The following is a 15,054-nucleotide window of genomic DNA, read 5'->3' on the forward strand; positions in this document are numbered from 1 at the left end:
GAATGATCCACCATCTAAATAATACCTGCTCTGTAGTGGTCCTGTGGGGGGTCCTGACCATTGAAGGACAGCATGAAATGGGGCTAACAAAGCATGCAAAGAAACAGATGGACTACAGTCAGTAATTGTAGAACTACAAAGTGCTTCTATATGGTAAGTGTATATACACACACACATACACACACACACACACACACACATATATACAGTGTATCACAAAAGTGAGTACACCCCTCACATTTCTGCAAATATTTCATTATATCCTTTCATGGGACAACACTATAGACATGAAACTTGGATATAACTTAGAGTAGTCAGTGTACAGCTTGTATAGCAGTGTAGACTTACTGTCTTCTGAAAATAACTCAACACACAGCCATTAATGTCTAAATAGCTGGCAACATAAGTGAGTACACCCCACAGTGAACATGTCCAAATTGTGCCCAAATGTGTCGTTGTCCCTCCCTGGTGTCATGTGTCAAGGTCCCAGGTGTGAATGGGGAGCAGGGCTGTTAAATTTGGTGTTTTGGGTACAATTCTCTCATACTGGCCACTGGATATTCAACATGGCACCTCATGGCAAAGAACTCTCTGAGGATGTGAGAAATAGAATTGTTGCTCTCCACAAAGATGGCCTGGGCTATAAGAAGATTGCTAACACCCTGAAACTGAGCTACAGCATGGTGGCCAAGGTCATACAGCGGTTTTCCAGGACAGGTTCCACTCGGAACAGGCTTCGCCAGGGTCGACCAAAGAAGTTGAGTCCACGTGTTCGGCGTCATATCCAGAGGTTGGCTTTAAAAAATAGACACATGAGTGCTGCCAGCATTGCTGCAGAGGTTGAAGACGTGGGAGGTCAGCCTGTCAGTGCTCAGACCATACGCCGCACACTGCATCAACTCGGTCTGCATGGTCGTCATCCCAGAAGGAAGCTGACGCACAAGAAAGCCCGCAAACAGTTTGCTGAAGATAAGCAGTCCAAGAACATGGATTACTGGAATGCCCTGTGGTCTGACGAGACCAAGATAAACTTGTTTGGCTCAGATGGTGTCCAGCATGTGTGGCGGCGCCCTGGTGAGAAGTACCAAGACAACTGTATCTTGCCTACAGTCAAGCATGGTGGTGGTAGCATCATGGTCTTGGGCTGCATGAGTGTTGCTGGCACTGGGGAGCTGCAGTTCATTGAGGGAAACATGAATTCCAACATGTACTGTGACATTCTGAAACAGAGCATGATCCCCTCCCTTCGAAAACTGGGCCTCATGGCAGTTTTCCAACAGGATAATGACCACAAACACAACCTCCAAGATGACAACTGCCTTGCTGAGGAAGCTGAAGGTAAAGGTGATGGACTAAACCCAATTGAGCACCTGTGGCGCATCCTCAAGTGGAAGGTGGAGGAGTTCAAGGTGTCTAACATCCACCAGCTCCGTGATGTCATCATGGAGGAGTGGAAGAGGATTCCAGTAGCGACCTGTGCAGCTCTGGTGAATTCCATGCCCAGGAGGGTTAAGGCAGTGCTGGATAATAATGGTGGTCACACAAAATATTGACACTTTGGGCACAATTTGGACATGTTCACTGTGGGGTGTACTCACTTATGTTGCCAGCCATTTAGACATTAATGGCTGTGTGTTGAGTTATTTTCAGAAGACAGTAAATCTACACTGCTATACAAGTTGTACACTGACTACTCTAAGTTATATCCAAGTTTTATTTCTATAGTGTTGTCCCATGAAAAGATATAATAAAATATTTGCAGAAATGTGAGGGGTGTACTCACTTTTGTGATACACTGTATATATACAGTATATATATATATATATATATATATATATATATATATATATATATATATATATATATAAACACAATTATATTTTTTTTATTAAGCAGAATCATAAATAATAAAGAAAACATTAACACATCTTATTATTTATTTTAAGGCCATTTAAATCCCTCATTCATGTGACTTCAAGACATAAGAGATATGAATGGAAATTGGTCACCACTTCAGTTTAATGGCATCAACATCATTTATTTAGCCAGCACATGTAAACAATGAAACAGAGTAAAAGTGACATTAATGCCTATAATAGTCATGTGAACAAATGCATTGCCAAGTTTTTTCTCAGGGTATGAATATCATCATGCTGACAGGCTGTAGAAACAATCCATTCCATCAAAAAATGTTTTTACTTTTTGCCTTTTGTTCCATTTTAAATTCTACTTTTAATGTTACTTTACTGGTTCTGACAGGAGGTCTTTATAAATCCTCCAGCATATGATATGAAGGCACTATGTAGGTACCAATGTTGTGTGTGTGTGCATGTGTGCATGTCCCCTCCCGATCCTCCCCCTAACAGACGGCAGTAATGGTCTCCCTGATCTGTGTGAAATTGCCCGGCCGCTCTCAGCAGCTGAGGACCCACAGGAGACAAACCGCCATTTAATTCCCACTGCCAGAGGTGAGCGAGCCCTGAGCCCTGGGGAGGGCTACCAATCAGCCATCCATCACACCAACATGCACACGCACACACACACACACACACACACACACACACACACACAAATAGAGTAAAGTGGATGGATGGATTTAAAGGTGTAGCAGACCTGAAAACCAGAGAAACGACTGTAGTAGACTGGTAGAGTGTGTGTGTGTGTATATATACACCGATCAGACATAACATTATGACTACCTCCTTGTTTTTACACTCACTGTCCATTTTATCAGCTCCACTTACCATATAGAAGCACTTTGTAGTTCTACAATTACTGACTGTAGTCCATCTGTTTCTCTACATACTTTTTAACCTGCTTTTACCCTGTTCTTCCATGGTCAGGACCCCCACAGGACCACCAAGGAGTAGGTATTATTGAGGTGATGGATCATTCTCAGCACTGCAGTGACACTGACATGGTGGTGGTGTGTTAGTGTGTGTTGTGCTGGTATGAGTGGATCAGACACAGCAGCACTGCTGGAGTTTTTAAATACCGTGTCCACTCACTGTCCACTCTGTTAGACACTCCTACCTAGTTGGTCCACCTTGTAGATGTAAAGTCAGAGACAATCGCTCATCTATTGCTGCTGTTTGAGTTGGTCATCTTCTAGACCTTCATCAGTGGTCACAGGACGCTACCCACGGGGCGCTGTTGGCGGGATATTTTTGGTTGGTGGACTATTCTCAGTCCAGCAGGGACAGTGAGGTGTTTAAAAACTCCATCAGCATTGCTGTGTCTGATCCACTCATACCAGCACAACACACACTAACACACCACCACCATGTCAGTGTCACTGCAGTGCTGAGAATGATCCACCACCTAAATAATACCTGCTCTGTAGTGGTCCTGTGGGGGCCCTGATCATTAAAGAACAGCTTGAAAGGGGACTAACAAAGCATGCAGAGAAACAGATGTACTACAGTCAGTAGTTGTAGAACTACCAAGTGCTTCTATATGGTAAGTGGAGCTGATAAAATGGACAGTGAGTGTAGAAACAAGGAGGTGGTTTTAATGTTATGGCTGATCGCTGTATGTACATATATTATTTTTTAGCTTTATTAGTTATATATTTTAAGATTGTCATCTTATTTTTATTTTATTATTGCTGCTTGTCTCTCTGAGAGCTACCAAACAAAGTTTTGTTGTATAACTACAATGACAATAAAGTCTGTCTACATATCTATGTCAGTTCCATGCAAATGGGCGGCACGGTGGCTAAGTGGGTGGCACTGTCACTTCACAGCATGAAGGTCCTTCCTGTGTGGAGTTTGCATGTTCTCCCCGTGTCTGCGTGGGTTTCCTCTGGGAGCTCCGGTTTCCTACCACAGTCCAAAGACGTGCAAGTGAGGTGAATTGAAGACACTAAATTGTCCAAGACTGTGTTTGATATAATCTTGTGTAATGAGTAACTACAGTTCCTGTCATGAATGTAACCAAAGTGTAAAACATGACGTTAAAATCCTAATAAACAAACAAACAAACATGCAAATGAGTGTTATGCAAATTAGTTGATGACGTCATTTAGCGACTTTTAGGACAGCCAATAGCTACTCTTCTTACTGAGGCGTTGGCAACACTGTTGTTCTGCCCTCGATAAAAGTGTTTCCACCTTTCTCAGCTAGACAGACAGACAGACAGACAGACAGACAACGTCCTCCAAAATACAGTTAGGTCGGTTTTATTTGCTTGAGAATGAAGTAAAACTACACAATACAAACAATAAAAATACAAGAGTACAATATGAAATTTAAGCAAACGTAAAATAGCGCTAACGAGTTAGCATTCTGTGTAAAAAATACTAATTGCTATACAGTAGTAACGCTAACAAGCGTATTTAAATACGGAATTACGGTAAATTCATTCAACATACAGGTATTATTTAGGTGGTGGATCATTCTCAGCACTGCACTGACACTGACATGGTGCTGGTATGACTGGATAAGACACAGCAGCACTGCTGGAGTTTTTAAACACCTCACTTTCACTGCTGGACTGAGAATAGTTCACCAACCAAAAATATCCAGCCAACAGCATCCCGTGGGCAGCGTCCTGTGACCACTGATGAAGGTCTAGAAGATGACCGACTCAAACAGCAGCAATAGATGAGCGATCGTCTCTGACTTTACATCTACAAGGTGGACCAACTAGGTAGGAGTGTCTAACAGAGTGGACAGTGAGTGGACACGGTGTTTAAAAACTCCAGCAGCGCTGCTGTGTCTGATCCACTCATACCAGCACAACACACACTAACACACCACCACCATGCCAGTGTCACTGTCAATGATCTACCACCTAAATAATACCTGCCCTGTGGTGGTCCTATGGGGGGTCCTGGCCATTGAAGAACAGAGTAAAAGCATGTAGAGAAATAGATGGACTACAGTCAGTGATTGTAGAACTACAAAGTGCTCCTATATGGTAAGTGGAGCTGATAAAATGAACAGTGAGTGTAGAAACAAGGAGGTGGTTTTAATGTTATTGCTGATCAGTGTAGTTTTCAAGAATATGAAGCCTGCAACACACTCGACAAAGGTTCGGACAGAGTCCCCTTTTGATTACACTTTTTGTTTGGGAATCGAGGGCGCCGCAAGTAGAATTTTTGCCCACTCTTACCTGATGTAAGACTTCAGCTCCTCATCAGCCCATGGTTGCAGTGTTCTCATTCTTCTACTCATGATGTGCCATACATTTCCAATAGGAGACGGATATGGAATGCAGGCAGGCCGGTCCAGCACACACACTCTGTGTTTAAGGCCTGGCATTGTCTTGCTAAAATAACCCTGGACTTCCCAGAAAACGACATCGCCTTGTTGGCAGCATGTGTCTGTCTGTGGAAGTCATCAACCCCACGGGCACTGAGGCACGCCCATGCCATGACCGATGTTGGCTTTTGCACTATTCACTGAAAACTAGTGATGGCATGGACATCAATTTTGTTCCAAAACAAGCTTATCATTTTTTCTGCATGTGTTGCAAGCATCATATGTCAAATTTGTTTATACTTACTAACAGTCATTCCTTTGTACTTTTGCCCGCTAATATAGTTTCATGAGAATCAACAAATCCCTGATTCTTGTTTATTACTAGTTATAAAATATTTCACCTTTTTAGACATGGGCTTTGCAAATCAGAGTTAAGTTAAAGGATGTTGTTTTATACAACCATTCCTCTACAATTTACTATCTTTACATAATTTTCTTTTAATAATAATTAAATGTCTGGATATATAGTTCCAATAATAGTTCATACACCTGAAAAGACATACAAATTGCATCTCAATCTGCAAAAATCTGCATCTCAATGGTTCACGGTTTTGGACCTGTTTGTGTCCTCGGAATGCATTATTCACAGGGTGCTTGTGCTTGTGCTGTATTTGTATGTGCGTGTGTGTGTGTGTGTATTGTACTAGCTTTTTGTCTCTCGGTCTGCGTATAACATTATTTTCATTTAATTTGATTTAATTTAAACCTTGTGCTTGTGTGTTTACGGCATTATGATCTGTCCCTCTATCATAATTAAAAACCCTTGATTGACTTCTGTTCCCTGTTAGTTTATGTACAGTCACGGTCACACAGAACATAAGACTACAGAGGGTGTGTGTTTGTGAATGTGTCTGCGTCATCTACTCATTTTTAGTAATGGTTTTATCCTGGTCAGAGTCACATGGTAACCCTGGGCACAAGGCAGAAATACCCTTTGGAGAGGATGCTAGTCCATAGCAGGGTGCTACACATTTATACATTAATTCACCTACTCTCACGGGGAGGCAACTGAAACTAGGTGATCCACTATTGTTATAGTTTTTGGAGGTTGGAAGAACCGGAGAATATGCAAAACTCTTTACAGACAGTAACCACACGAAAGGATCAAACCCAAGTTTTCAGGACCCACTTTTTTGTGCAGAATCCAATCTACCTGCTGCATGAAGTAAATGTTTAACCTACATTTACAGAGTACAATGCATTGTGACATTATAGAAATCACCAGCAAAGACAATGTTAAATATATCCAACAGTTGTATGTGCTGTTTTTAATAATTCTACAAATATTAAATAGTTCTTTATGAAGTCTATTATTATGGTAAATACTGTTCACATAGATTAAAGTAAAGGCATTAAGCATATACACAGCAAATGAATCTCAGAACTGCAGAAGAATACCAAACCATTTCACTGCTCCTGAAGCTCATCTTAAAGAAAAAGAAATATACATTTTAATTAAATTTTACTTAAATCAGGCTGCCCCTTTACATTTTGAAATTGGATAGGCACTTGTTTGAATGGCTAAAAACAACAATGACCTAAAAACAATGCAAATAGGTGTTCTTGAATGGTCAAATCAGTCTTGGTTTGAACACCAATGATCACCGACTAACGTGACATGATAAATAATTTTGCTCAACATGTACCTATTCATAAAAAATAAAAAATGGATGGTTTAGATTACTTTGAGTAGATAGTAAAGTATTGTAACGTTTACCTGTCATCTATGTAAAAGGAGGTAATTATTTTATGCAATTGACAATAAATAATGTTTCTGTTGCCAGCTTGGTGGCCCTGCAAGTAAAACACGTTGTACTGGTTACACCTTTTTTGTTTCTACCTTCAAGTGCGTTTATACTGGTTATCTGATTTTCTGATTGACCTAAAACATAGGTGGATTGACTTTCTGTGTGGTTGAACGTAAATAAATATGAGTATGATGCCCTGTGATGGACTGGCACCCCTGTCTGGGGAATATTTATGCCTTTTTGTTTCCTGTGATTGACACTGGATTCACAGTGACTCTGGAGTGAAGTACATTTTAATTAATTTATTAATTAATATATGAAGGATGTTTTTTTAAAGAATATTATTATTAAATATATTTCATATAATAAATATATTTAAATAATATTTTATTTGATCAGCTATATACAATAATACGAAATTATTGTAATCTTTGTTTAGACGGTTCAGTTAAATTATGTGTTTAATTAATGCAAAAATAAAAAATGGTACATTGGTACATAATACATTTTAATGAACAATTGCTCAGAATTTTCTAAACAAACTGAGGTGAAAACAATACTAAATTTATGGCAGATTTAAACTTTTATATATTTTTGTTATTTTATTATTCATAATAAAATAATGTATTTTTTCCATTCTTCAGTTTTACTATGGCCGGGACAGTGGCAAGTGGGTAGTGCGGTCACCTTACAGCAAAAGGGGCCGGGGTTTGATTCTGCATGTTCTCTATGTGCCTATGGAGGTGTTTTCTGGGGGGTTCAGTTTCCTCCCTCAAGTCCAAAGACATACAGCTAATTTGAGCTACTATAATTGCACTAGGTGTGAGTGTGTGCGTACCCTGTGATAGACTTGCTACCAGTCTGGGGTGTTTCCTGCCTTTAGTCCAGTGAATCAGGTCCAACTTGACACTGACCTAAATAAAGCTGTGGATAAACAGATAGAGAATAAATGTGGGAATTTTTACTATCGGATGAATCAGTTTCTTCATTACAGTTTTCCTCATAACAGAATTTAAAAAATACAACACTCACTGTCTCAACTGGATGATCAATAAATCCACAGTTAGTGGTGTGAACGCTGTGTGGACTGGGACTGTTTCCACATGACGGACAGCAACCGCCCGCTGGGATTCAGCACCACGGACAGTTCCTAGATGGCTGCGTTTCAATTCGCGGCCTTGTGTTCCAAGGCACTGCGGTCGTGAGTAGAATTCTGACTGCCAGGCTTTAAATGTTTAAAACAGGCACTTTTTCCAGTGGCTACTGTAAAAAACAACAATGACCCAAAACATACTGTCAGTGCAACATAGAACAGGTAGTATATAAAGAAACAGATGTTCTTAAGTGGTCAGAGTCCAGATGTTCATTGGTGTATCCTGTACAGCATGTATCTATTCATAATAAATAAAGACTGCTAGTTGTACTAGGTATCAAAGGTGGCTTGGGTGTTTTAGATTTAGATTTTTTTGAGTAGATATTAAAGAAAATTTTGTTTTTTTTGTCCTTACTAAGAGAAGTGTTTGATTCCAAATTTAAACTGATGGTATTGTAACATTTAGTGTTCAGGTTTTTATTTTGCTATTGTGTTCCAGTGTATTAGAACATCACAATTCAATTCTTGTTCCAGTGTTCTTACTAATACATTGTGCTTGTGATTAGAAATACCAACAGAACTGCAAAATCCAATTTTCATACCTGTGTTTTAACTACAAAAACGTGTTCTTGCTTATAATTCAGTAAGGTTTTGGATTATCATAAAGGAAAGGAAATATATAAAAGTTTACCTATACTGGCTAAATCAAGCTGTCCCTTTAAATGTTTAAAACAGGCACTTTTTTCAACAGCTACTGTAAAAAAACAACAAGAACACAAAACATACTGTCAATGCAACATAGAACAGGTAGTATATAAAGAAACAGATGTTCTTAAGTGGGCAGAGTCCAGATGTTCATTGGTGTATCCTGGTGTATCCTGCACAACATGTATCTGTTCATAATAAATAAAGACTGCTAGTTGTACTAGGTGTCAAAGATGGCTTGGGTATTTTAAATTTAGATTATTTTGAGTAGATAGTAAATAAGAGAAGTGTTTAATTCAAAATTTAAACTGCTTGAAATCCTGTATTGTAACATTTACTGTTTTTTATTTTGCTATTTGGTTTCAGAGCATTAGTACATTAGAACATCACAATTCAATTCTTGTTCCTGTGTTCTAACTAAAAATCCGTGCTTGTCCTTAAAATTCTGAATTCTAACGTTGCTGTGTTCCAGAATGTCACTATATAACCATTCATTTCTCATTACTGGGTCCTAACTAGAAAACTTTGCTAATGCTTATACACTGACTAGGCATAACATTATGACCACTGACAGGTGACGTGAATACCACTGATTATCTCTTCATCACGGCACCTGTTAGTGGATAAGATATATTACACAACAAGTGAACATTTTATCCTCAAAGTTGATGTGTTAGAATCAAGGGCCAAATTGTGATGGTTAGATAACTGGGTCAGAGCATCTCCAAAACTGCAGCTCTTGTGGGGTTCCTGGTCTGCAGTGGTCAGTATCAATCAAAAGGGGTCCAAGGAAGGAACAGTGGTAAATCGGCGACAGGGTCATGGGCGGCCAAGGCTCATTGATGCCCGTGTAATCCGATCCAACAGACGATCTACTGTAGCTCAAATTGCTGAAGAAGTTAATGCTGGTTCTGATAGAAAGGTGTCAGAATACACAGCGCATCGCAGTTTGTTGTGTATGGGGCAGCAAAAGGGGGACCAACACAATATTATGTAACATAATGTTATGCCTGATCGGTGTAATTCTAAATTCTATTTTTGGTGTGTTTAATACCACCAGTATGTCACAAAGAAATGAAAGGTCCACTTTTCTACCTGAAAAGTGCATTCTAAATTCTATTGCTGGGGTTTTCCAAGTGTTCGTTCTTATTTCTGTGCTCTTACTATGGAACCGTTCTCATTGTAAACATTCTGATTTCAATTGTTACTGTTTTCTAGAATGTTAATACATGGCAATTTAATTCAATTCCTGTGTGTGCATGCTTGGAATTCTTATTTTCGTTTCTATTGTGCTCCCAGATGATAGTACATTAGTTATTCAGCTCTAGTTACTGTGTGTTTTGACTAAAAAATGTGCTTGTCCTAAGAAGTCAGTAAATTCTTATTTACTTACTTAATTCTTGATTTTTTAAGACAAAGTTGCATTGTTCTAATGTGTTTTTACTTCACAGTTTAATTAGCATTCATATGTTCTATCTAAAAAAAAAAACTGCTCATTCTTTGACTTGTATTGTATTGCAATTGTGTTGCAGAATGTCAGTTTGTCACAATTCAGCTCTCATTCTTGTGGTCTTACTAGAAAAAGGTGCTCATGTTTAGAATTCTGAATTCTATTGGGATTCCAATCCAGAACTTTAGTACATCACAGTCTAATTGTTATTCTTGTGCTCTGACTAGAAAATGTGCTTGTGCTTCCGAATTGTATTGCTTTTTACTTTTTAGAGAGTTAGTTATAGCTAGTTTAGTCATAGCTAAATGTAATTCTAGTGTGACATTGTAAAATACAATGGGGTACACTGGGTAGAATTTTGTATAACATTGTTTGTTTGTTTATTTAGATTTGAACGTCATCTTTTACCCTTTGGTTACATTCATGACAGAAACGGTAGTTACTCGTTACACAAGATTCATCAATTCACAAGGTTATATCAAACACAGTCATGGGCAATTTTGTATCTCCAATTCACCTCACTTGCATGTCTTTGGACTGTGGGAGGAAACCAGAGCACCCGGAGGAAACCCACACAGACACGGGGGTTGTTTTTATTATGTAAAATAATTTAGATGGACTCTTAGGTGGACACACTTGCATTGTTTCAGTTCTGTTTCATTGTTTTCCTCAGATAGTTTCACCTTATTCATGACAGTACAATTGGTTGTCTATTAAAGCAAAAATACACAGCAAACAAAGTACAGCAATTATTATAGGCTGAGGAAACATTCACACTATAATGTAGCCAGCCTAGCATATGCTGTACATTTGAACATCATCTTCTTACATACATACTTAAAGTAATAATGCACTTAAATATTTATATTCACTCTGCTTGATTCATTTAGCTGCACTTTCTTAGATTCCATGTTGAAACTACATTCATTACAAAACGACAACCACAACTGTTCATCTCCTCAACCTTTGAAATAAATTAATTACATGGCAAAGTACATAAGACTAAAATTATACACTGACTGCTAGTGTATAGCTAGATAGCAAGTGTACTTTTATTATTATAAAAGCAAATTACTGTTTTGATATGTAAAGATTACTTTAATTTAAGACTATAAAGCATTGTGAGATGAGTGAATAGCTAAAGGATCAATTAGGAAAAAGACTTAATATGATACAGTATTTAATGTTTTGATAGCTGCATGGCCTTATAGCTATTTTAACCCACTTATTTAAATAATCACACAGTTAATTGATTTTTTCTGAAAACCACCTGAATTAGATAAAGTTCTACTGCTAAACTTACTTTACTGAAGCTTTAAAATCTCTCTTTTTTTCTTACATTATACAAAAGTCAATAGTGCTTCATGTCCTCTAATAAAATTATAATTTAAATATAACAGTATAAATATAATAGTTTAGAAGCTGCCCTTATTCTCAATATCTTATGGTTTAAAATGATGTATCCATAACATAGAATTGTTTATTATTTGTTTATTATTTATTCTCTTTTTTTACTTGCATGGTATTCTATTTTTATCATTTTAAGTTCTTGAAATCCAGTAAAAGAAAGCACAGCCAGCTATCAGAATGAATTAATGAATGAATGAGTGAATGAATGGGTGCATCGCATCCTGGGTGTTCCTCTGTAATCCATGTGCATTATGCCAAGTGGTCTTTTTGAGGACTTTTTAGAGACGCGTAGTTTGAAAGCCAAATAAATGGACAGGCACAAATCACACACGAGATTCCTCTGTGTGTGTGTGTGTGTGTGTGTGTGTGTGTGTGTGTGTGTGTGTGTGTGTTAGGTCAGCATGTCATAGTTTCAGTCAATTCATTAACGTACAGATATTTATTTTATCACAACCCTATATATTATATACGTTTAGTTTGTACTTTACAATACTCTATTTTTTTAATTAAGAATAAATAAGTATAACCACCTATTTAGTTTAAATATAACGTTTGAGTAAAATAAATAGCGCGAATCGTGACTGGATTAAGGTTTTGGGCTTGCTTGCCAAAAGCTGGACAGACACACACACACACACACACACACACACACACACACACACACACAAACCTAAATAATGGATATTGAACATTCGTTGTAGATGGATGGATAGATGGATGGACGGACAGACAGACAGACAGACCAACACACAGACAGATTTAATTTCAAAGACATAATGTATATATGTGCCTATATGCCTATTTGTGTAAATCTAACAAATCAACCAGCCTATAAAATATCCAACATGCATGCTATCAAAATCGTCTTGTATTAAGTCATAAACAGCGTCGGTTTGGATTGTGCGCAGTTTATTCATTTTAAATGAGCACAGATGTGCGTATCGAACCCTACTTAACTACTGTATGTCTACTAATTCATGCTGCCTTGCCAGCCATGAGTTTTATGTGCGCCACAAAACCGGCGTTACAAGATTGCGCCAAATTTCATGCAATATATTATATTATTATTGTTGTTGTTATCCTTGATAATAATAATAATAATAATAATAATAATGGGTGTTTGTTTCCTGCCTTTCGAACAATAAACAGACAATAAATAAGTTAATTATTATTATTATTATTATTATTATTGTATTATTATTTTATTATTGTTGTTGTTCTTATCCTTTATAATAATAATAATAATAATAATGGGTGTTTGTTTTCTGCCTTTCAAACAAAGAACAGACAATAATTAAATGAATTACTATTATTATTATTATTATTGTTGTTTCTGTTGTTGTTGTTATCCTTATTAATAATACTAATGTGTGTTAATGAATTATTATTGATGTTATTGTTATTATAATGTTGTTTTGTTGTTTTTATCTTCATAAATAATAATAATAATAATAATAATGTGTGTTCTGCTTTTCGAACAATAAACAGACAATGAATTATTATTATTATTGTTATTATTATTTGTTACGATTTTTGAACGCGTTACACAGTCACTATATGTTTACAAAACGTAAAATTTGGCTCTTATAACTGCAAAAATAAGAAATCAAATTGTAAGTTAATATTTAAAAGGCAATATACAAAAGGTAATAATGTAAAACCGGACAGAACAGTAAATCATAAAACGTTTAACACATAAAAATAACTTTTTTTTTTTGTTGCTTTAATAAAAACAGAATTAAACGTGCGCATTCAATAAAGCATTAATTTATTTATTTTTTAAGTCTTTCCAGTTTTATTTTAAGCGTCTAGACTAATCTTTAGAGTATTAGAGAGCTGCTAAAGATTTGTTAATTCAGTCTCGCTGATGTTGAGTATAAATTAGCATTTCCACGACTAACAAAATGATTATCTGGGTAAATATTTAAATTCCCCTCGATCTGCGGCTACTTAGTCAAACCAATGGGGATGAACCCGTGTGTTCTAATCCCGCACATTTCCCTGTAAATAAACTTTTACATGATAAAGGCAGGGTTTGACCCCCCACCCATGCACGCACACACACACACACCTACACACACACACACACACACACACACACAGGTAGTTTGTTTTTGAAGGCTGATACATAAACTTTTCCATCCCTACCATCCCGCAGGTTTTACCTTGACCCATCATGGTCCAAAATGATCATCAAAATAAAGCATACACGCTTGTAAAGATTTATACTTCTGTAAGTCTTCATAGGTTCCTGAAGAAGCCGCAATCAAAAAGCGTTTTCTTATTAAAAAAAAAAAAAAACAGCAATTTCTTCTTAATAATTAAAAAAAATGATCCAAGCTGGAATTCATTTTTTTATTGATTCAAGCAGTTTAATTAAGCAAAGATAAAAGAAGGGCAGATAAGCCCACAACAAAACAAGAAGGTGTCTGTGCTACCTTTACCATTTAAAGCAGGTTTAAAAAGAAAGCACGGCGGCATACTGACACTGCCATTATTTAAGTCGGTTGCCACGGCAACCTGTCTTTGATTGGCCGACCGGCCGCAAAACGTCATAAGATCTGAATTCGGATGCGCCAGGCTCCCGCGATTCTCAGCAAAGCGAGCCGAAAAGCGCAAGCGTAGAGCGCAACCCGGACCAGCGCACCAGAGACCAACATATAACCAAAGGGAAATATATATATATATATATATATCACAATATATATACGAGAAAAAAAGCTTTCCTAAAAACGCATCAGTGTTTAATTTACTGTTTATTTTTAATGGCTCTGGATGTCTGGATGCCAGCAGGTAGCTCAAGGAGAAAAGGCGCACGGAGAGTTTGCGTCTAAACCTGGTGGAGAAACCTATTTTGATTCCCAAACCTTGGCATTTATTTAAGGAGGCCAAGACGCCGGGGTGCGTGGTTCGCAGGAAGCTGGACGCCATGATGGTGCACTGCGCCGGGTGTGCCAGGCCCATCCTGGACCGATTCCTACTCAACGTGCTGGATCGAGCCTGGCACGCCGAGTGTGTGCAGTGCTGCGAGTGTAGCTGCAACCTCACCGAAAAATGCTTCACCCGGGAGGGCAAACTCTACTGCAAGATGGACTTTTTCAGGTAAGACTGGCGTGATGATTGTGATAGGCCTACTTTTCTTGTAATTCGTGTTTGGGGGAGAAAAGGTATTAAGGATTTAGTTGCGTCTTTGTGGATTAGACGCAATTTGCGGATTTGTCAAGCAATCACAGCTCCTCACTGGTGTCAGCTCATTTTTACTTGCATTGGGTAGCACTGTCACCTCACAGCTCCTGGGTTTGATTCCCAGGTGGAGTGGTCCTTTCTGTGTGGAGTTTGCATGTTCTCCCCGTGTCTGCGTGGGTTTCCTGCGGGAGCTCCGGT

The 15,054-nt window shown here is 37.9% G+C and overlaps 1 protein-coding gene across 1 annotated transcript in view; it reads left to right on the plus strand.

Annotated features, from left to right (window-relative positions):
• Nucleotides 1-4,151: 4,151 nt before the first annotated feature.
• lhx5 (LIM homeobox 5) overlaps nt 4,152-15,054 on the plus strand; it is a 32,004-nt gene continuing 21,101 nt past the window's right edge. The window contains exons 1-2 of the mRNA XM_063011662.1: nt 4,152-4,168; nt 14,555-14,772. Of these exons, the coding sequence (XP_062867732.1) occupies nt 14,600-14,772 (173 nt within the window). The 5' untranslated portion in view covers nt 4,152-4,168; nt 14,555-14,599. The remainder of the gene's footprint in view (nt 4,169-14,554; nt 14,773-15,054) is intronic.

This window comes from Trichomycterus rosablanca, chromosome 16 (assembly GCF_030014385.1).
Source record: "Trichomycterus rosablanca isolate fTriRos1 chromosome 16, fTriRos1.hap1, whole genome shotgun sequence".
NCBI lineage: Eukaryota > Metazoa > Chordata > Actinopteri > Siluriformes > Trichomycteridae > Trichomycterus > Trichomycterus rosablanca.